The 23,858-nt window shown below is 56.0% G+C and overlaps 1 protein-coding gene across 1 annotated transcript; it reads right to left on the bottom strand.

Annotated features, from left to right (window-relative positions):
* Positions 1–159: 159 nt before the first annotated feature.
* On the bottom strand, positions 160–20,017 carry STYXL2 (serine/threonine/tyrosine interacting like 2). The gene is made up of 5 exons (XM_036442414.2): positions 19,812–20,017; positions 11,734–11,828; positions 8,601–8,832; positions 6,220–6,437; positions 160–3,411 (listed from the first exon to the last, which is right to left on the bottom strand). Exons 1-5 carry the CDS (start codon positions 19,922–19,924, stop codon positions 620–622), a joined length of 3,450 nt encoding a protein of 1,149 aa, XP_036298307.1. The 5' UTR covers positions 19,925–20,017; the 3' UTR covers positions 160–619.
* Between the last annotated feature and the right edge of the window lie 3,841 nt (positions 20,018–23,858).

The raw sequence follows: 23,858 nt of genomic DNA, 5'->3' as shown, positions 1-23,858 counted from the left end.
CATCTTTGAGACCCTCACTCTCTCTTGTCTGTCTCTCTCTCTCTCTCTCTCTCTCTCTCTCTCTCTCTCTCTCTCTCCATATCCTTAGGTAATAATAATAATAATAAAAAGTTTGCCCTAATATTGAAAGCACTAAAAGTGACAAGAAGGAAGAAGAAATATTGGGCAATAAACCTATTTAATGCAGATCCAGTGCATTAAAAAGGAACAGCCAAACAGCCAGCACTCAGCATCACAGGGGAGGGTGGTGTCACGGACAGATTCCCCGTCTCCTTAGAAACCGCTCGGAGCCGCCCTGCACTTCGCCTCCTGGATGAGACCAGAGTCTCCCACAAGCCCGGCGGCCCTGCAGCCTCCGCTCGGTCTGTGACAAACGCCAGGAAACACAGACGTGAAGCTCCAGGGCTTAGAGGACGTTGGGCAACAGGTGCCGGTGTCGGCTGGTCCAGGTAGGCCCGCCCATCGAGGCGCTCCTCCTCCTGTGCCTTCTGCCTGGCACTGCTCACCAGCTCTGCCCCCGCAGTGAGCCTGTGCGCAGGCTTGATGGGCGGTGGCCCTGTGTGCCCGAGCTCTGAGCTCTGGGCTGAGCCGCCGGGCCTCGCCTCAGGCCCCCCGCCCGCTAATCCTCCCTCCTCCTCTGCAGCTTGGTCCTGGTCTCCTCCTGCCGGCGCCTCCAGGCCGCGATGACCGCCTCGTCCTCCGCAGCTTCCTCGTCCTCCCCGTCCGCGCTCCGCCGGTACCGCGCCCGCTGCCCGGCAGCAAACCGCCCTTCCTCTCTGCTCTCCCTCCGCGCCTTCTCCCCCTCCTCTTCAGACCGCGTGAAGCTCTGTGTGAACTTCCTCTTGGCGCCAAACTCCGAGAAGTCCGCCCTGCACGACTCCTCCGCGTCCTCCCAGAGCCCGGGCCGGGCCCAGTCCGCGCGCCGGGGCTCCGGGGCCTCCTCCCCGGCCCAGGGCTCCGGGCTGGCCTCGCGGGAGCCCGAGGCCTCCCTGAACAGGGCCCTGGAGAATCGGCAAGTCTCCCGGCCCTCGCTGGTGGAGGAGGAGGAGAAGCGCGAGGCGCTTCTCACGGAGGAGCCGTCGGCCGCGCAGAAGGAGGAGGTGTCCCGTTCCTCGGACTTGGAGAACTTGTAGCTGGAGGACTTGCACCCCGACTCCCGGAGCAGGGAGGACCTGGTGGACTTGCCCCTGGAGCTCCCAGACCAGCTGCTTGGGGGAGGAGACCTGTCCCCCGCCCCGAGGCCGCTGAGCCACCTGCTGATGCTGCTGTCGGCCCCGCGGCCACTGCCGTCGCGATCGGAGACGCCCAGGGAGGAGCTGGCGTCTGTCTCCGGCCTCTGGGAGCCCCCGCGGGAAGAGTACTGGAAGCTGCCGATGGCGCTGTCGGCGTCCTCGTCTCTCTCGCCCACGTCCCCGTCCTCATCCTCCCGGACCTTCTTCTTTTTAAAAAGGGTGCTTCGCTTATGGTCGGAGGCCAGCTTCTCCATCTTGTACTCAGACATCTTCTCCCTCAGCTCCATCTGCATCTCCCTCTCCTTCTGGCCCAGCTCCTTCAGGTTGACGTGGTCAGCAAAGAGGCCGTAGACGGGCTTGCTGGTCCCCCTCGCCGCGCTCCCGGCTCCCTCGGCCCTGGTGCTCGGTGTGCTGCGGGAGGACAGCAGGGACTGCGTGTCGGAACCGGGTCTGGCCTGGCTTCGAGGCAGAAGGCCCAGGGAGGAGGCGGTCTGTGCGCTCAGCACCGAGACCTGGTCATCCCCCGGGCAGCCAGCGGCCGGCGCCTCCTTCGTGCTGGCGGCAGACGGGGAGCGCGCCAGGAGCAGCATTTCATTTTGCTTCTGGGCGAGAGTTTCACTGACAACATTGGCGATCCAGTTCTGGATGCTGGCGATGGAAACGGTGTCTCCAGGCCCCACGGGTAAATTAGGCAACGGCGTGGAGGGGCCGGAGGCCAGGCATCCCCCTGTGTTGCTGACGGCCTGAGAGGGGTGGGAGCCGAGGCTCAGGGTGCTGAGGACTGATGCTGTGTCCCCGTCAGCACTGACCGAGGGGGCTGCGGACCAGAAGGCAGACAGGGGAATGCTCCTGCCGGCTGCCGAGCCGTCGGCCTCCCAGCTGCCCAGGGACTGGCTCTCCTCCAGCGTCTGCCTGCTTCTCTCCAGCAGCTCCAGCCGCCGCTGCCTCTTCTTGGCCGCAGCCGAGGCCTCGTCCTTGCCGAGCTCCACCACCTCCTCCTTGTTCTCGCTGCCCACCTTCCGCTGGTGCTTCAGCTTCCAGGCCTGGTAGGCCGTCAGGTTGGCCTCGGGGACGCCTCTCTTCTCCCGCTCGGCCTCCTCCGCGCCCGGCTCGCCGCCGCTGTCTCCCGCCTCCGAGTCCCTCTTGTGAAACCCAAACTGGATCCTCTTGACCCTCCACCTCTCGAGGGCGGTGAGCTTGTCCTTGTTCCTGCTGCAGAAGTTGTAGAAGGAGCTGGCCTCGGACAGCACGCTCTCCGCGTCGTCCTCCCGGCCCCCGCTCCCCGCCTCCTCTCTCTCGCTCCGGGCCCGGTACCTCCGGGACGCCTCCTTCTCGATCTCCAGCAGCCTCTGGTTCCACCCGTCCCAGGAGCTCTCCGTGGACACGGAGTCGGCGCGCTGCCGCCCTCCCCGGCTCTGCCGGCTCATCTCCAGCTGCTGCTTCAGGACCCGGATGTCATGGCTGCTCACGCTCTCCGAGGTGCTGGTCTCGCTCAGGGTGCACCGGCGTCTCCTCCCCGTGAAGGAGCGGGCACCGCCCTCCTCCTCCTCCTCCTCCTCCTCCTCCTCCTCCTCCTCCTCCTCCTCCTGCCGCCCCCACTTCCGGTGCCCTTCTGCCTGGTACCTCTCATTGCGGCGCTGCCACTCCCGGATGATCCCCTCCACATCCTCATCCTCATCCTCGGGCTCAGCCCCGCCCTGGGAAGAGGGGGCGGAGCCCCTGCCACGCTCACCCCGCGGGGCCTTGCCCGCCGGGAGGCCCTGCTCCCTCTTCCACTGCTCGTAGAGCTCCTCCTCCTCCTCGTCGTCGATGAGGGTGAGGGGCGCCGAGGCCTGGCTGGCCGCCGCCGAGGAGGAGCCGCTCAGGCGGCTGGCGGCGTCGTCCTGCTCCTCCACCGTGAGGTCCCGCACCCTGGCCCCGGCGGTGCTCCCCGCGTCCGCGCGCTCCTCGGCCCCCCGGGCGCCCCCCTGCCCGCCGCCGTCCTCGTCCCTCTCCTCCATCAGCCGCTCGTTGAGCTCGCGGAGCTGCCGGAGGAAGCCGTCGTTGGGGCGGACGGGCCGCCGCCGGCGCAGGGTCAGCAGGGCCTCCAGCACGGCCATGTGGTGGAAGATCATCAGGTAGGCCGCCACCAGCACCGCCGACCGGCTGACGCCCATCTCGCTGCTCACCAGCACCTTCCCTGCGGGAGGACACGGCAGAGCTGTGACGCGGCACCTGCCGGGCTGGCTTCACGCCCGTTTGATGTGCTGGCGTCACACGTGCACTTGGCCTCTGGCCTCTGTCCGTGCTCCGGGCCGTCTGTCCCGGTTACAGGGTCAGACAGCGCCCAGGCACTCTGCGCACTGCCTGAACCTGGGCGGGAAGTGGGGACGGAGTGGGGGAAAGGACTAACCCTGTCCCCACTGTTCTCGTTTCCCCCTCCAAACCGGGCATCGGAGGGGGAGAAGGAAAAGAAGAGGGGACAGGCCGAGACCAGAGAACTAGGCCACGATGAGGAAGTCAGAGACGGGCACAGCATCCTTGGAGCTGCATCATTCATCACCAGGCTCTGCTGGTGCTCCAGTGATGGGGAGCTCAGTACCTCACACACAGATTCACACACACACTCATCACACACACACACACATCACACACACACACATCACACACACACCACACACACATCTCACACACACACACATCACACACACACATCACACACACACACCACACACACATCTCACACTCACACTTCTCACACACACATCTCACACAGACACACATCACACACACACATCACACACACACACCACACACAGATCTCACACACACACTTCTCACACACATACCACACACACACACATCACACTCACACATACCACACACACATCTCACACAGACACACTTCTCACATACCACACACACCATACACACATCGCACTCACACATACCACACACACATCTCACACACTTCTGACACACCACACATGCCACACACTCACTTCACACTCACACATACCACACACACATCTCACACACTTCTGACACACCACACATGCCACACACTCACTTCACACTCACATACCACACATACTTCTCACACACACACTTTTCACACACCACAATACCACACATACACTCCACACTCACACATATTACACACACATCTCACCCACCACAGATGCCACTCACACACCACACTCACACATACACACCACACACACACAACTTTTCACATACAACACACACCACATATACATACACACCACACTCACACATGCAGCACACAGAGAGAATACTCACACACACCACACATACACACAACCACACACATACCACACACATACACACACATACTCGCTCACACATACACACACACTGATGGATGCTTCCTATGTCAGGGAGCTCAGTTCCTCACACACCACACACATACAACACACACACTCACAAACCACCCACACACACACACCCCACACATACACCACACACACACCAAATACTACGTACATATACATATCACACACACATACACACACTGCATACACACACCACACACATCATACTCACACACACCACACACTAACACATACACACAACCACATATGCATACCACACACAGACATATACACACATTGCTGGATGCTTCCTGTGACAGTGAGCTTAGTGCCTCACACATCATCCACACACCACACACACTTACACTCACACACACACCATATATATACACCACTCACATACACATTCACACACATACATACCACACTCATACACATACACACCACACATACATATAAACCACTCTCACACACACATACCACACACACTAACACATCACACATATACACCACACACACCACACATACACCACACACACCATACACCCCACACACACCATATACCACACACACACACACACACACACACACACGCACTCGCACACACTCACCTCGCTCCGCACTGAGATCTAACTTGGGGGCATCCCTGCACGTGTTAGGGCAGAGCATCACTCTCCATAGCAGACACTCAGGGCTCCCCTGGGACGATCTGGGGTCAACAATGAGCACATCTGCATGAACCAGGCCTTTTTTTCATACAAAATCTTCAGAACATCACTATCACCTTCTTTGCTACATTTTACTCCTATTTTTCTGGTGATTCTGTATCTTTTTGGTCAGTATTCAAACATCTTCTCATGTTCTCTCTGCATTTTTCACATTTTGGTCCTCACAGTGACTTTAGGAGGACTCGAGCTCCTTGTGCCTGGTGTCCAGATCAGGAAGCAGGAGCCCCTGGCCGGGGACCGGCCCGCAGTGCCATGGAGTGGAGAGGGGGCAGCGGGTCCGACTCCCCAGCCGCGGGGCCCTGAGCTCTCCGCCCGGTGCCCGCCCGCCTCCTGCAGCCCTGCAGGCTGCCGTGGGCTCTGTGTGGGCCACAGGACACTCCCCTTCCACCCGGGGGGTCTCCAAAGCGGAGCGGGGAGTGTTGTCAGGGTGCCTTCTCAGTGCCCGCCTTGTCCTTACCTTCCTGCAGGATGGGCCCTGCACCCTGAGGGCTCCTCCACACCAGCCCAGGACTGCCGGACAAGCCTGTTCCCCTCCGGCCTTTGCTCTGGCACTTTCCTCCGCCAGCAGCGCCTCCTCAATGTTCCTCCTTGTCACTCAGCTCATGGGCGCCCTTGTCGACCTCCCCCTCCAAGGCTGGCCTGTTGCTCCAACACACCATCCCAGGTGTCCCCCCCCCCCCCTGTTCCTCAGTGTCTCACACCCCTCTCTCTTCTGTTTCATTCCTGCCCTTACATGGCAGATGCAAAGGCTGGGGCTCTGGGTGCGGCTTTCACCCCAGGGCACCTGTCAGCCCTCAATCATGACTTAGTGGGCGAGTGGCGGTCCTTTCCTCCCCTCTTCTTACAATGACACAGCAACCTTCTCAGGACAGATAACCAAACACGCAGGTAACTGCGGTCTCCCTCCGTCCCCGTTGTCTCCTCCCAGGCCAGCAGACCCCTCACCTCGATAGGTGAGCAGGGCCTCGTCCAGGAACTCGGCGGCCTTCCGGAAGTGCTGGGAGATGTCCACCTCGGGGAAGTCGTCCACCTCCACCCCCAGGTACTGGATGTCCAGGCCGGAGTAGAACTCGGGCCCCGTGTAGACGCCGGCGCCGTGGGCGGCGTTCAGGATGTGGGTGATCCCCAGCCTCTTCAGCCTGCCGTTGTTCACAGCCACGCTCCTGAGGACGAAGGGGCAGGGGCGGGTTTGTGCCAGAGTGGGAGCTGGGCAGGCGTGTCCCCGCGAGCCGCGTCAGGAGGGCCAGCCGGCGAGCGCCTCCTCCTCGCTCCCCCACAGGTGGGCTCACTGCAATACCGTTCTGAGAGGGGCCAGGGACTTAGTCCCGCAGAGGAGAGGAGATACGGGGCAGGCAGGGGAGGGCAGGATGGAGAAGAGAACCAGAGTGGCGGGGGGGGGGGGGGGGACGGACCTTTGAATGGTCCAGAGATCTCTAGTTTAAAATCTTGCCTGTCTGTGTGGCTCAGGGGTTATGTCCGCCCAAGAACCAGGAAGTCATGGCTCCATTCTCAATCCAGGCACATGTCTGGGTTAGAGGCTCCATCGCCAGAAGGGGGCATACAAGAGGCAGCCAATCAATGATTCTATTCTCTCTCATCATTGATGTTTCTCTCTCTCTCTCTCTCCATTCCTCTCTCTGAAATCAATAAAATTATATATATATTTAAAAATCAGGCAGTAAGTCCTGGTCTGTGTGCTCAGTGGTCAGAGTGTGAGCTTGTGCACCAAAGGGTCCCAGGTTCAATTTCGGGTCAAGGGCACGTACCCGAGTTGCAGGTTCAACCCCAGCCCCAGTCAGGGCGCGTGTAGGAGGCAACCAATCGATGTGTCTCTCTCACACTGATGCTTTTCTCTCTCTGCTCCTCCCTCCCTCCCTTCTACTCTCTCTAAAAATCATGGAAAAAATATCCTAGGTGAGGATTAACAAAAATAATAACTAAAATCCTAGGCCTTGGGAATAAATGCTCACCAAGACACAGAGAAGGCAGACAAAAATAACCATCACCTGAGTGTGCTGCCCTCTGATCTGGAATGCTGCGTTCTCCAAAGTTCTTTCACGCGCATTATTTTGTCCTAGTAATGCACTTTGGTGGTAGACAGAGAAACTACTTTCATTCCCATTTGAAGATTGTAAAAACGACGGAGAGCTGTCTGACTTCCCCAGACTGTCTGGAGAAAGAGACCGCGCAGGGCCCGGTGGCTTGAGCGTCCAGCTCAGAGCTCTTAGCTGCGGTGGAGGGTCTGAGGAGCCCCGGGGACAGGGCTGTCCGAGAAGGAGCCGAGGCCGTCAGCGCGCCCCGGCAGATGCCCTGCGCCCCTTCCTGGTGACAGAGCTAAGGAGAAGGCTCGGGACGCGGTGCCCAGCTCTGGGAATCAGGTTCTGAGCCCTGAGTCCAGGGAGGGGAATAAGACCCACCACCCTAAGCTATGTTCTCACTGTTTTCCCGGGGCCCAGGTGAGCCTGTGCTTCTGGAGAGAAGGTGACTACATCAGAACAGCTCAGTCAGTAGCCAACGGATTGGCGACCTTCGGCCCACAGACCAGCTGTGGCTCCACTGAGGCCCCGGAAAGACGCTGAGGGAATGGGACACGAGGGAGTGGTTTTGAGGTTTGTTCTGGAAACCGCTGATACATTTTTTAAAAACAGCATTTATTTCTGATTATAACAACTACAAACGTTTACTCTGGGAAATCTGCTCAACTCAAAAGACCCTAAAAGAAGACAATAAAGATCACTGTAGAACTACCTCCGAGAGAGAAGTACTACTAACATTTGATCATGTTTGGCTCTAATTTGTTGTCTATGCAAAAGCTATACACACACCTATCTACGTATTCTTCAGTTAGCGTAGCACACAATCTATATTATCACGTAACCTAATTAATCTTCTTACTGCATTGTGAACATTTCCGAATGTTGGCAATACACATAAAAACCATGACGTCAATGGCTCCGACTGTCCCTTTCTATGGTTGAATGGATGTTGGGGGACAATGGTGAGGGGGTTATGCTGGCACTACTCCAGGCAGGCAGGGAGGCCCCGAGAAGGCACTGGAGGAGCAAGGCTGTGCCGAGAGCCCTGGCAGGGGACTCAGGGTCATTGGGCCAGCCCTTTGCCCTGCTGACCTATAGAGGCGAGGGGACCCTAGCGTGCAATAGGTGGGTGGGGCCTTTCACCAACACGAGGCTGGGTGGGAGGTCAGCAGCACCAGGTTTCTGGATGGAGCTCTTGGGGCCTTCGGTGAAAGTTGGGGGCAGGCATTTATTCTCTCTCGGGCACCACCCAGAGGGCGGGACAGGCCTGTGCCCGGCAGTGAGACTCACTTCTCTGCGATGAAGACGTTAGGCCAGACTTCATCCACCTCGTTCCAGGGGGCCTCCTGGCGGTCCTGGACCAGGGCCCGCTGCAGGTCCAGGACGCAGGGCGTGTTGTACAGGCTGGTGTCGTCCATCTTCTCCCGGACGCGGTGGTACAGGTCCTCCATCAGCAGCTGCTCAGCTGACTCCAGCATGCCCGGACACTCCGCCTCGGCCCTCACGCCCCGTGGCCCGAGTTCTAGGGGGACAGGCAGCGTTCTCGTCAGAGCTGGGACAGCACGGCTCCCTGCTCCTGGGGAGAGCCCACTCGTGGCCAGTTTCCTGCCAGGCTCTGGGCATGGGCGGAAACGCCTGCAGAATCTTCCAGGAAGGACCTAAGGGGCCCAGGGGCCCTGCATTGGCCTGAACACTTTGGCCCAGACCAGGGCCATGTAGGAAATGGGACACCAGCTTCCCTTACTCCCCCCTCAGTTCCCGAAGCTGGCTGACACCTTAGTCCGAGGTCCTTAGTGCATACTTACACCCCCCAGCGTGCCATACAAAGCAGAAGCCCTGACTAACTGAGTACATGCATGTGCATGTATCTGCATTTCACATGTAAGCCCGTGGTTGGTTTGACTCCTCTGCACATGCAATGCAGACACCCTGGGAAAGCGACACTGTCCGAGGTCGGTTTTGCTCCATCACATTCAGAGGGCGTGTTTATACTGGGTGTTGTCTGCTTCCTGCCCTGGCCCGGAGGCACCTGTCTCCCAGCCCCCAACAGGTGGCCGGTGGGCCAGGGCTCCGACGCCAGTCAAGGCAGCACCCTGGCCTTTCCTGCCAGAGAAGCTCAGATTCCAAACAAAACCAAGTGCTATTCACCCCCATCTCTAGTGAACCTTGGTCTCCTCCTCCTGATCCATTTGCTCCCAATTTATCAAATCTGGGGGTGGGGGTGGGCAGGCAGGTACTTCCTTTTGTGAGAAGGTAACAGGAGCCCTGGCTGGTTTGGCTCAGTGGATAGAGCTTTGGCCTGCGGACTAAAGGGTCCAGGGTTTGATTCCTGTCAGGGCAATGTCTGGGTTGCAGGTTCGATCCCCAGTAGGGGGCATGGAGGAGGCAGCTGATCCATGTTTCTCTCTCATCATTGATGTTTCTACCCCCACTTAGCAGCCAAAACACTGAATGTGAGAGGAGGGAGCAGTCAAGTAGGAAAGGGCGTTCTCTGTGTTGGCCACAACCTGCCCGCACCACCTCGCTCTGAGGGAAGAGAGCGGACCCCACTGGCCGGTAGACTTCGCCCAGCCCTGAGGAGGGAGCAGGCATCTGTGAGCTCTCTCGCTGCTCCAGGTCTGAGGGTGCTGTGAGTCCACTCGCCACCAAGATGCTGTCAGTCCTGCGGGCTGTGGGCGGAGCCCTACGTTCTCCCGAGGAGGCCCTGTCCCCCAAACCCCTTTTCCCTTCTGTTATCTAAACCATCCGACCGGCCACATCCCTGCAGCAGTCTCAGCTCCAATAGTCTCATCTCCTAAGACAGGCAGCAAGAGGGGAGCTCTGGGTCCCGGGCTCTGTGCTGTTGAAAACGTGTTCTCCCAGCTCTCCTAGGGTCTTACCTAGCACACGCAAAAGCCCCTCTCCTCCCTCCCCTGCTCCGAGATCCCTCCTTCACTCCTTTTATTTAAAAAGTAAACTCCCAGCGCCTCATTCAAATGCCCGCATTGTCTTCCTCTTCTATTTTCTGATCTCTTCCCGTCCCGGGCCTCAGGCCACCCCAGCGGGTCCCAGCCGCCTTCCCCACGCCCCCTCCTCCGCTGCATTGCTCCTGCTTGAGGTTCCTTCACGAGAAAGCAGAGCCCAACGTGGCACATGCAGACTCCGTGAAAACAGAGGCTCAGGCCATCTTTAGAAGTGTCACCTGACACGCTTTCCTTTCTCTGGAATGTTCTTATCCCCTGGCCTCCCTTCAGCCACTAAGACTAGGGATGCGCCAGGGAAGGGAGAGAAGATGAGGTTCCGCATAAAGCCTGTTTGGTCCCAATCTAACTGCTGGTTGTCCGCAGCATCCTATTGACATACAAGTGACTCTTCAGGAGGCGCCATGGTTTTCTCCCAACTCTGAGAGCGGGATTTCTCCGTCACACGACCAGAATCTAGAGATGGGCCAGAGCGTGGGGCAAGAAGAGATGGAGGTGGAAGGCCGGGGCATTCCCAGCCTCACAAGAGCGAAAGGAAGCTTCTGGAGCCAGCGGCGTGGTGCTGGGCGCCGTCGAGAGGAACCCAGAGTGGGTGAGGACACCGGGGCTGGTTGAGCGGGTACCAGAGGCCCGGGCAGGTTGCTCAAAGCCAACACGAGAGCAGTGGAGAGGTCACCAGACCGGGCCTCTGGGAGCCCAGGTCGCAAGCAGCAGCAGACAGAATTTCTGGTTCCTCCTGAGGACACGGGAGACCGAGATGTCCCTGTGGATCCTGGGGGGACCCCAGGGCCAGGGAACTGAGAGAGAACCGGGGGTCCACGTACAGGAGCAACGTGTGTGGGTCTCATGATGAAAGGCCAGGGATGGGGTCCTGGCCCTCAGCGGTGGATCCCATCGGAAGCCAAAGCCACTGAGTGGGAGAGACCTCAGGCCAAAGTGAGGAGAAAGAAGAGGAGAGAAATTCTAAAGATTATTTTCCCAAAACTGATGGGAGGAAGGGTGACTCCACCCAGTCAGGGTGAATGAAATATGGTATGTGTTCTCTCCTGGACTTACTGTGTGAATGGTAACGCCTCTCCCCACCCCTGTCCCACCTCCTCCCCAGACACACATCAGTCCGGAGCCATCTCAGCCCCAGACGGCCTCCAGGGCTCTGCGCGCTGCAGCCCTTCCATGGCTCTGTCTGTCTCTAACTCGAGCTCCGGGACCTGGAGGCAGCAGAAAACCTGAGTGGGGGGTAAGGGCAGGTGGGGCCGCCTCCCTGTGCCCCCAGAGCACTGTTCACACGGCAGGACACGGCACCATGATTCCCGCCTCTGGCCTGCGAGGCTTTGGATCTGCTCCACTTCTGCGATGGAAGCTTCCAAGAAGCACATTGACACCTTCCCGGCCCGGCCCAGCGTCTCAGTGACCCAACAGGGTGACTCCCCCCCACACCCCCCACAGGCCGCTGCTGGCCTTACCTTCCCTGATGATCCTCTTGGCAGCCACGGCCGAGGAGAGGTGAATGGGCTCCATGAAGATGCTCTCCGTTTCCGCCTCCGAGACCACCGAGCACCTGGGGGGAGAGGGACGCCCGTGAGATGGCACTGACTGGGGCTCCTTCCTCAGGAGAAAGCTGGGTTTAGCCACAAGTGGGCGCTGAGAGGAGGGGGTGCTTCCTGTTTGGGGGCCTGAGGTTGCGGGGAGTGGGTGCCGAGCTCGGCGTCCTCTGCTTTCGGACCAGGCGGCGCCCGGCGAGCTGATGGTAGCGACATGACTGCCAGGCCATGGCTGGGGGCCCACCTGAGGCGGCTGGACTTTCTCTATTGTTCCCACCTTGCGCGTCCTGCTGCTCGTGGTTTCCTGTCCCCCGTCCTCTGCTGTCAGTACAGAGGACAGGCCTAACGGTGCCTCTGCCAGGCCTGCTGGACTGGGCGCGGGAGGGGCCACCATTCCCTCTGCCCTGCCTTATCCCTGCTTGGGAGGGAGGGGCTGATGGCCTGAGGAGGAGGCTGGCCCAAGTGGAGGGGCGGGGCGGGAAGACGTGCTCCTCGCCCAGCCTCATTCTGACACAAGAACTCAAGGGTTAGCCTGAGCCCAGGGACGTCATAAAGCAACTGAGAGACTGGAAGGGACAGGGAGAGACAAAGAGAGAAACATTGATGTGCGAGACACATCGACTTGCTGCCTTCTGCATGAACCCTGACAAGGGCCAGTAATTGAGCCTGCAACCAAGGTATGTGCCCTTGACTGGAATGGAACCCTCAGTTTGCCAACACTCTAACCACTGAGCAAGCCAGCTAGCGCATAGCTGGGTGTTTGAAGTGGGCTGGGTTCCCAGCACCCACACAATGTCTTACACAGAGTAAAAGCTTCATAGATCGTTTCTGATCCTCGGACTGGTCTTGTCCTCAATAGCATCACACTCACGGGGACAGGGCAGTTGCAGCCATTAGGACAAGTATTGACCACGTGTGGCTGCTGGCTACTCATTCACCGGGCTGCCAGGAGCAGCACCAGGGCCCTGGCTCCGGCTGGCCATGCTCACTCTGCCCTCCTGAGGCCAAAACGTGCATGCGCAGTCACACGCTTTCTTATGGTGGAGTACAGGGCCCAGCCCTAATCCACTTCCCTTGCATCTGGGTGGTCTTTTGACTGCTTTCCCCCGTAGAATATTCTGAAGGTGACACGGGGCCTGTGTCTCCTCCTGGTTCTCTGCTCTCTCTGGAAGCCCGGAGCTGCGGAAAGGCTCTTGTCAGCAGTCCCTGCGGGCTCCCAGCCCACAGCCAGCCACGTGGACGAGCCTCTTAGAGGTGCAGCCTGCACCCATTGCCCCTCCTCCCACAACGACACCACGAGGAACACGGACAAGCTGCCCAGTGGAATCCTGCCCAGATTTCTGACTCTCAGAAAAGGGAGCAAAACCACGGACTTCAGTCATTATGGGTTTGGGTAACTTGGTAAGTGATACGGAGCCTCGTAAATGCCAGAGGCACCACGTGTCTGCAGCTGAGGAGAAAAACGAGTGACCCCACTCTGGGGACAGCCTGGTCCCTCTGTGCTCGTGGCTCAGGGCACTCTGGTGGTTCTCAAGTATCAACATCTCACAGAACTACCGTCAGAGCCTCAGATTTTATATAAGTGTGAGTCCCATCTCCATTTCAGCAATATTTATTAGTAATAAAAGTTAATACTATTAAACAATATTATTTAAAATAACTAATATTGTTTATACTACTGTTAATTAAATAATTGGCTTATTAAGGGTCAGTATTATGCAATGAGGCTTGTGGGGAAAGAGCAAGACAGATCCCTGCAGGTAATGAGCTGGGGATTCTTCTTCCTATGGGATGACAAGCCGCTTCCTCCAGTCCCCCTGCTCCCAGCAGGTGTTTTCTTTGCCTCTGCCGGCCGCCAGGGCTCTGCATTCTGAGGAGGCGTTCTCACTCTGTGACCACCCTCCAGGCTCGGGCAGAAAGCCGAAGAGACAGGGAGAGCCTCACCTGCAGGAGTGCAGAGGCCGTGGGAGGACTCAGCAGGTGGCGTCAGCTGGATCCCAGCCGGGACTGTCCACCTGCGGGCCCTCGGCCAGGCCATTTCCCCTTATCAGTGTTGACTTCCAACGGCTTGGACTGGGGTTAAGTGCTAAATGGGGAACTGAGTGTCGCTCCCACACCTGCCTACATCTCGGAGGCTGCGGCTTGATGAGGGGCATTTCAAAGCAGAAATGATGAAGGGCCTCGCCTTGTGGCGGCTGGTGCAGTGAACTCCTCAGCAAACCTGGGGAATGACATGAGCCAGGACACCAGCGAAGGGCCCCTCCCGCCCTGTACGGTCAGTAGTGCATCTGTGTTGTGGTGTGTGTGTGTGTGTGTGTGTGTGTGTGTGTCACAGGCTCTATGCAGCTACAGCAGGAGCGGAGGACCCAGAACCTGGTGGTCATGAAACTGTTTTGCCACCAGTGCGGTGTAGGAGTCTGTAAAGATGGCGTGGGGGGAGGACCCAAGAGCCTGGGGTGGGTGGGCGCTGAGGAGCAGACAGAGTGCCCAGAAAGGAGGAAGGAGGGGAGACTGAGCACAGCCCTGTGTCTATGCCAAGGTCAGGGAGACGGCGGCCCTGGCGGTTTTGATTTATGACCACATCTGGGCCGCCACCGCATCGCCTGCTCCCTGGGATGAGATGAGACGGCGCTCACACGGGGTGAGAAGCGGCAGGGCTGGCTGTTCACAGGACTGGCAGGGACCGCGGATCTAGGATCAATAGCCGCCTCGTAATAGGATCGAGAAGCAGCAGCTCACAGCCTTGAGGGTGAAGGGAGAAGCAACCGTACAGCAAGCGGTTTGACGGGCGTCCAGACCAAGAGCAAAAGACGGTGCCTCTCTCTCCACAGGGCGCTTTTCAAACCGCAGACCGTGGCCCAATCGTGAAACCTAAAATCAATTCGCTGGCTCGAGCCCAGCATCTGGGAAAAACAGGACCGCACTGGCCATGGCAAGGACCAGCATCAGGTCATGAAACCTTTTTGTAGACGTGTGCACACCTGCACCCACGCCCTGAGCAGCTAAGATGTGAATGGTATGGCTCATTGCTGTTTATAGTCAGCCAACTTTGGAAGCCGCAGCTACCAGGATAAGCCACTTGACAGGCTGTCAGGACACAGAGTTAGTGGACTTGGTCCTTCAACCCAGACCCAACAGCTGGTCCCTTCCTTTTAAGGAGCCTCTAAGAATGAAACGGAGGCAGTGGCCCAGGAGGAGGGTCTTTCCGATGTGGCTTTTGAAAAAAAGGAACAGGTTTCGGAGCTGCCTCTGAATGCTCATCGCTCAGGGAGAGGGACCACGCAGGCCTGAGAAAGAGCGAAGGCAGAGCAATATTCACGGGAAAGAAACGTTAAAGAGAAAGGGGAGCCAGGGGGAGCCATTTCCTGAGGACGCTCAGACCTGGCGCTCCACGGCCGGCCGCCCGCACTCCGGCCCATGGACCTCCCTGAGGGCACAGCGGCAGAGCCCGCCGGTGGGTGGAAATGCCACCTCGGGAGACGACTGATGACCACCGAGGAATTCCAAAAAGCTGCAAAATTTGAAAGCTCAGATCCAGAAAGCCAAAGCGAGAACTGGACTTCGACTCAGCAAGAAACAACAGGTAACAGAGCCCTCGCCGGTTTGCTCAGTGGATAGAGCGTCGGCCCAAGGACCGAAGGGTCCTGGGTTCGATTCCGGTCAAGGAAAGAGAAAAAGGAGACTGACCCTCCTCCTTTACTCCCAGGTCTCACGGCTTCCCTTCCCAGTCAATAACCCGAGAGGCTCACCACACCCAGGGGGTGGGCTCTTCACACCACGCCCGTCCCCCAGGGCAATACGATGTATGTGCTGGCGTCACCTAGCTGGCGTACTGTTAATTAGACAGCTTGCCATGATATTCACACATCCTATATCCTCAGTCACTATGCTGCTCAAACCTTCTTCTGGCACAGAGGGACTTATTTCTGTGAAGCATGGATCAGCAGCAAGCCTGCGGGGTCACAGCACAAGCCTAAGCTTGATCTTAGTAGATGCTATGAAATAGTTTTCCAAATCATGGTACCAATTGACATGCTCACCAGCAATTTCACATCCTCATTAATATTTGCTATCGCTGGGCTTTACTTGTATCACATGTGTCAAACACAAGGCCCGCGGGCCAAATCCGTCCCGCCAGGCCTTGCAATGTGGCCCGCACCGCGCTGTCATCACTGCACTCTGCTGCGTTTCCATCACAATGACAGTTTATGACTGTTCAGTAAACCATTCGGCCCGCGATTTAGGCTGGATTTTAGATTTTGGCCCCTTCTCTGATTGAGTTCGACACCCCTATTGTACAATAGATGATCTGGTGAGTATGTAATAGCATTGAGTTGTAGTTTTCACTTGAATTTCTATTATATATTTTTGTTTTTAATGATTTTTAGCTTAAGTCTCAACTGGTTAGAAAACACATTTTGTATAATTTTAAGCATTAAAAATTTGTCAATAAATGAAGCAATGCCCAGGATGCAATTTGTTTCGGTAAAGGTGCCATGTGTGCGTGATAAGAGTGTGTGTTCTGTGACTGTTGGATACATGGTGTATACATGCCAGTTAGATTAATTATGTTTACTGTTAGGTTCACACTTCCTATAGATATGTTTTTAATTTATTTACATTACAGCTGACACGCAGTTATATTAATTCCAGGTGCACAGCATAGAGACCAGACATTCACACACCTTACAACATGGCACCAGACACAGTGACATATACTGACTGTGCTCCCTGCACTGCGCCATCATCCTGTGGCTGTTCGTTACCAGCTCTAAAACTTCCCCATCCTTACTGTTGTTTTATTTCATTCTATCAGTTGCTGAGCTAGTTTTGTAAAAAATATACATTTGACTAAAATTGTGGATTTAAATAATCCTGTATTCAGTTCTGTCCATTTTTTTTTCTTTCTACATTCTGAGGCTACATTATTAGCTCACAGAAGTTGTAAATAATTATATCTCCATGTTGAAACCAGTTTGGCTCAGTGGATAGAGCGTCAGCCTGTGGACTCAAGGGTTCCGGGTTCGATTCTGGTCAAGGGCATGTATCTTGGTTGTGGGCACACCTCCAGTGGGGGGTGTGCAAGAGGCAGCCTGTCAATGACTCTCTCTCATCGATGTTTCTAACTCTCTATCCTTCTCTCTTCCTCTCTGTAATAAATCAATAAAATATATTTTAAAAAATAATTATATCTTTGGGTGAACCGGACCTTGGATCATCATGAAACTTCCCTTTTTGTCTCCAGCAACTGTCCTCGGGCTGATGTCAATACATAGCGTCCTGGCCTGCTCTCTGGTCCTGTTGGCGGTGTCCACCCTTGTGCTCTCTGTACAGCGGAACCTGGACACTCCTCCAGGGCAGGTGGCGTCCATGCCCACCTTTCAAACCCTGCGGTCCTTTATGTGACTTCGGAGCCTGCCTCTTTTTTAAAAATGTATCTTTATTGCTGAACGTATTACAGATGCTCCCTTTTCCCACACATTGACCTCTTTTAGCCCATCCCTGCCCCCAACTCCTGGCCTTCACCACTCTGAGTCTAGGGGCTGTGCACTCATGCATGTACGTTCTTTGGTTAATCTCTTCCCCACCATACACACCCACCTCCTCTCTCTGCGATTCCACAGTCTGTTCCATGCTTCTATGTCTCTGAATCTATTTTGTTCACCAGTTTATTTTGTGCCTGGGGCGTGTCCCTCAGCCCAGCCGGCACCCTATCCAATCTGGAACCCCTTGAGGGATGTCTGACCACCATTTAGGCCCATCCTACCAAGATTGGTCCTTAACAGGCAGTCAGACATCCCTCTCACAATCCAGGACTGCTGGCTCCCAACCTCTCCTGCCTCTGCCTGATTGCCCCTAACATAAGGTGACCAGATTGTCCCGTTTTGGTGGGACAGTCCAGATTTTCAACAATTTTTTTCCCACGTCCCATGGCATTTTTAAAAAAAGTCCCAATTTTTGGTAAAATTGGAAAGATTGGAAAGATTCTTTCCAAAAATCGAGACTTTTTTAAAAAAGCTGTGGGACAAGGGGAAAATGTTAAAATCTGGACTGTCCCATCAAAAGTGGGATGATCTGGTTACCTAACCCTAACCACTTCTGCCTACCAGCCTGATCACCCCCTAACCACTCCCCTGACAGCTTGATCAATGTCTAACTGCCCTCCCCTGCCATCCTGATCACCCCTAACTGTCCTCCCCTGCCAGTCTGGTTGCCCCTAACTGTCCTCCTCTGCAGGCCTGCCCCCCTCAACTGCCCTCCCCTTCAGGCCTGGTCCCTCCAACTGCCCTCCCCTGCTGGCCTGGACTCCCCCAACTGCCCTCCTCTGATGGCCCAGTCACCTCTAACTGCCCTCCCCTGCTGGCCTGGTCCCCCCCAACTACCCTCCCCTGCAGGCCTGGTCCCTCCCAACTACCCTCCCCTGTAGGCCTGGTCCCTCCCAACTACCCTCCCCTGTAGGCCTGGATCTCCCCCAACTACTGTCCTCTGCAGGCCTGGTCCCTCCCAACTACCCTCCCCTGTAGGCCTGGATCTCCCCCAACTACTGTCCTCTGCTGGTCTGGTCAACTCTAACTGTTCACAACTGCCCTCCCCTGCAGACCATCTTGTGGCGGCCATCTTATGTCCACCTGGGGGCCTATCTTGTGTCTTGGAGTAACGGTCAATATATATTACTCTTTTATTAGATAAGATCCTTTTTAGATAGGATGTTTTTTCTTATTATTTTTGTTATTTTCTATAATTTCCTCTTCTTTCTTGCCTCATTTTGCATTGATTATATTTTATTATCGTAGCTTCCCCTCATCAGATTGTTAGTTATACATTCTGTTATAAAACTTTCAACAATTACACTAGAGATTACGACATACATCCTGGACTTCCCCTCAGACACGGTGTTTCAGAAAACCTCTCAAGCGAGCATCACAGAGCTGAGAGATGAGGCCCAGAGGGCACAGCAGTAAATCGGACGGACACTTCCATGTGAGGAAGAACTTCGGGTGTGGTTTCTAACTCAGGGAGGTGACTGGTCTGTGCAGATCAGAAACCTGTTAAGGGATCATATGTTTAAAGAAACCACGAGCCTTAAAAAGTGGGTGGTACAAGCCTTAGAACAGCCCATGGGTCCATAAGCAGGACACAGTCTGCTAAAGCCCTGAGTGACGAGCCCCACCTATACCCCGCCCCCCCCCCCCCCCCCGGGGAAGCCTCTGCGCCCTGAGAAGCAGGAGCCCGCAAGACCCCAGAGGACTGAGGGAAAGTGAAGCGGATTTGTGGGTACTTCAAGGTCCGGTGGCCTGGAGATAGTCTAGTTGGGGCTTTGCTTCCCGTTTTACAGATAAGAAGACAGGCTCAGAACCAGAGTGACTCCTCCCACAAATGTGGTGGCAGAGCTACAATGGGAAGTCGGGCCCTGCTGTGATCCATGGCGGACAAAGCCGTTGGGTGCAAACACTATCGCTATCGCGGGCAACGAAGTGTTTCTTTGCTGTCTCATGGTTTTCCTTAAAACGCCATGAAAATGTCTCACTGACATCACATGCATTCTCAGTGAGTTGATGTGCGAGAAGGTGTTAAATGGCCATAAAATAAGGGCCTCTCCAGGAAGCGCATCGCGGGATGTGCGCTGGGCACAGGCCCTTGCCCCCGTGAGAAAGACACAGACCAGTAACCGTGGTGCCGGGCTGGCCGCAGGGCCTCTCCCCGTCCTGCTGGCGACCCAGGCCCCACCCTTAGCTATACCACGGTCACATCCTGCCTTCCAGGTCGGGACCAGCACCCCTCCTCCAGAACCTCCATCCCCTTCCAGGTGCAGTGGTTCCTGCCCTCAGCCCACGGCACACTGGGAACCCTGCCACACGGTCACCAGTGCCCGCTGCCCCCATAAGGGGTGGCACGTAGAGATGACTCAGTGACATTGCTGATTAGTGGACTTAGGGGTGACCGGCCTATTTGTCAGCATGCTCCCTCCCTCACCGCCCCCCTCACCCAGCGGTGCTTACTGGCTGGGCGAGGGGCTCCGCAGGAGGTACCGGGCCTGCACGGCCCTCACGTCCGCTTCGTCCTCTTCGCTCGGGACGACCTGCTCCTCCTCGGGGTCCCCACGGGCTGCCATGGCACCTGCCAGCCTCCGTACGTTTGGTGTGAAAAAGGCAGTTGAGGAATCTGGTTTTGGGGGATTTGGGGGGGGGGGAGGGGTATGTTAGCGATGTCAGCTCATTGGACCTAGGAATGGGGGGTCACCGTGTGCTAGTCCCCTCCTGGTGAGAAGACGCACGGGGGAAACCAAGTCACACTGGGCCCAGCCACTGTCACCAGGACACGCAGACTCACACCCTGGCCGAGAGGACCCACCTGCGGAGCCATAAGACTTACAGGGCAGTTTGGCTGCTTCCACAGATGCCAGCAAGTAAGCAAGGGGGTGGGGGTGGGGGGGAGAAAGGGGCCGGAAACTGAAGACAGTGAATTCCCCAGACCAGAGAGGTCTTTCTGTTGAAACATGGACACCCACGCGCGCGCGCGCGCGCGCGCGCGCGCGCACACACACACACACACTCTCTCTCTCTCTTTCTGCCTCTGCTGGGGGAGGGGCAGCTGGCCCCCAGGGTCTCTGGCCCAGGCACCGGCCCAGCCCTCCCCCAGCCCGTTCAGGAAGGAGCACTCCCTGGAGCTGGTCCCGGGTGGGCTGGCCCCACACCGAGGCCAGAGCCCATGGGACAGAGGAGAGAGCAGCACTCACCGCGGACTTTGGTCTCCACACCACGGCGTCGCCCAGAACAGGGGGACCCAGAGGAAACGCCACAGCCTGACCAGTGACAGCCCACGCTGTCTCCTCGGGCCTCTCTGAGGGGCAGGACAGCTGTCTGGAAACCTGAGCTCCCTTCTAAATTTAGGCTCCGGCCCCACAGCAGGCATATCTCTGGAGAAGGAATGCAGGCTTAGACCCCAGGAGAGCGGCCCCACTTAACCCTTTCCCTCTGGGCCCTTTCCCCAGCCACCGGTGGCCAGGGAGGATCTTCACACTTTGTAGGTGGAGAACCTGAAAAATTTTTGGGGTTCTTTCTCTATACCCTCCCACCTGGGCGCGCGCTCGCTCTCTCTCTCTCTCTCTCTCCCTCCACACATACCCTCCCTCTTGAGGTCCCTCTATACATACCCTCCCTCCCCATCCACCCATCCACCCACCCACATATCTATCCATCCATTCACTCATCCACCCACCTACCCACCCATCCACCCATCCACCCATCCACCCATCCACTCACCCACCCATCCACCCATCCATTTACCCACCCACTCATCCAATTATTCATCCATCCACATAGGTACCCATCCACCCACCTATCCACCCATGTACCCACCCATGTACTCATCTATTCACCCACCCATCCACCCACCTATCCACCCATCCACCCATCCACCCACCCACCTATTCCCACCTATCCACCCATCCGTCTACCTATTCATTGGTATCTATGAATTACACTGTACTTAACCAAAATTAGTAATTACACAATTACATGCTTAAAATGGTCTTTCTTCCTGGCTAGGTGGAAGAATGCCCAACACACACTATCATGAAAAATTGGCTGAAGACACGAATGAGCTCAGAGTTTATTAGGAGGAATGAGACCCGGGTCAAAAATAACTCAGGCATAAGTGTCCTAAGAGAGCTCCCGAGAGCGGGTGAGTTCTAAGAAGGGAGACAGGCCTTCGGCTGAAGAAATGAGGGAGGCCCTCACAGAAGAGACCTTCCCTGAGCTGGCCTTAAAGGACATGTCGGACTGTAACAGCAGACACGGCGGGGAAGGAACTCCAGAGGGGACGGCGTGAACAAAGTCCTGGGGTAGGAAACCATGACTGCTGGGTGTGAAGAGACGTCTCACTTGGTCAGAGCACAAGTGACACATTATGAAGGAGACTCCTGGGGCGGTAGGCTGCGTTGGAGAATGAATACTAGAATACATACACCAAATACTAGAATATATCCACCAAATACTGGAATATATCCACCAAATACTGGAATATATACACCAAATACTGGAATACATACACCAAATACTGGAATATATCCACCAAATACTGGAATACATACACCAAATACTGGAATACATACACCAAATACTTGGATACATACACCAAATACTGGAATATATACACCAAATACTGGAATACATACACCAAATACTGGAATATATCCACCAAATACTGGAATACATACACCAAATACTGGAATATATCCACCAAATACTGGAATACATACACCAAATACTGGAATATATCCACCAATACTGGAATACATACACCAAATACTGGAATATATCCACCAAATACTGGAATACATACACCAAATACTGGAATACATACACCAAATACTGGAATACATACACCAAATACTGGAATACATACACCAAATACTGGAATATATCCACTGGGAGAACCCGGTGACCGCGGCTGCCCTACAAAGTGGAGCCAGGTGGTGGGAGACAGGATTGGGAGCAGACTTGCTTTCCACGCTATTTCCCTTTGAGTGCCTGGACTGTGCGCGTGCTCAGATGTATCAATGTGAAATCAATGTCTGCTGGCGCTGGCACCGGCAGAGGGAGAGCCCACTGCTCTTTGTCATTGAGGACATTCCCTTGTGCCACCCCCTGCCTAGAACCTCACCACACCTGGCACATGGTAGTTTTAAATAATTATCCTTTTAAATGAATGGATTCCCTAGGGCCTAGGGCAGTGGTCGGCAAACTCACTAGTCCACAGCGCCAAATATCAACAGCACAACGATTGACATTTCTTTTGAGAGCCAATTTTTTTAAACTTAAACTCCTTCTAATGCCACTTCTTCAAAATAGACTCGTCCAGGCTGAGGTAGTTTAAGAAAGAGCCACACTCAAGGGGCCAAAGAGCCATATGTGGCTCTAGAGCCACAGTTTGCCGACCATGGCCCTAGGGGATCCTCCTAAGATGAATCACTAAGTGAAGCCTGGGTATGTTAAATCAAAAATGAAAAGACATTTCAGCATGAGAGGCAACAAGCATTTATTTGAGACCCACATGGCTAGCGGTCCGGGAAGCACAGGTGCTATGAGAAAGGGCGGGATGACCGTGACATCGATAGGAGCAGGCGTTGTTAGGGTGCTGGTAACATGACGTGGTGATGCTAATCCTAAATGTGGCTGAAATTTCAGTCCCGTAATCACCACAGCCGCTTCCTTGTTATCTTTGCAAACGGTTCTTTGGGACACAAGTCGCCCTAGGCCCAGTCCATGGGTATTTCGCCCTGTGTTAACATTCTAGAAGATATTTGAGGCCTACACTGTGCACAGCGGTTCCTAGGGGGACGGCAGCTCCAGGGCCATTTCAAGTGGTTCCGTTGGTAATGTTTTATTAACAGCAGGAACAGGGCAGGAAGGGGCAGGGAGGGACTGCAGGGTGGCATCAGGTGGGCCAGGCTCACAGTGACGGGGGAAGGAGGATGTAGAGGGCAGTGGGGAGGGAAGACAGGAGCTAACACAGTGAGAGGCACCGGACAAAGAGGGGGCCCTTCAGGAGGAGAGGACTGAGAGCCTTTGTCTCCTTTGTGCCCTTGGCCCCCCGCCCCGGAACCTGCAGAGGGAGACCTGGGCCACTGAAGTGGACCAGAAACCAGGAAACCACGCTCCAGCTCCTGCCCGAGGAAACCCCTTTAACTTCTGGAGATGCTCAGTGTTTGTTAAACAGGAAGTCACAAGGCCCGCCTCCCCGTGGGCTCTGACCACCGTCTAAATAGGAGCCCCTCCCCTGCCCATTCATGTCTGTTCCCCCCGAGGCCATGCCCCTGCAGGACTCTGACTCTCTCAATCCCAGCTTGTTGGGTCTGAGGGGTCAAAGGGCCATGGGACCCGGGACAGTTCCCAGCACCCGGAGGCCAGGTGGCCATGGTTCTCTAAGGTGTGTTCTTTGATTGCTTGTGTCCTGTCTGCCTCCTCCCCCAGGCGGTCAGCTCTCTGAGGGGACAGATTTCCTGTCTCTCATGACGGGTCTAGCGTGGGCTGGGCTTGTGGATG

Source organism: Pipistrellus kuhlii, unplaced genomic scaffold (genome assembly GCF_014108245.1).
Source record: "Pipistrellus kuhlii isolate mPipKuh1 unplaced genomic scaffold, mPipKuh1.p scaffold_m20_p_18, whole genome shotgun sequence".
NCBI lineage: Eukaryota > Metazoa > Chordata > Mammalia > Chiroptera > Vespertilionidae > Pipistrellus > Pipistrellus kuhlii.
This window is presented reverse-complemented; position numbering and strand designations above follow the sequence as displayed.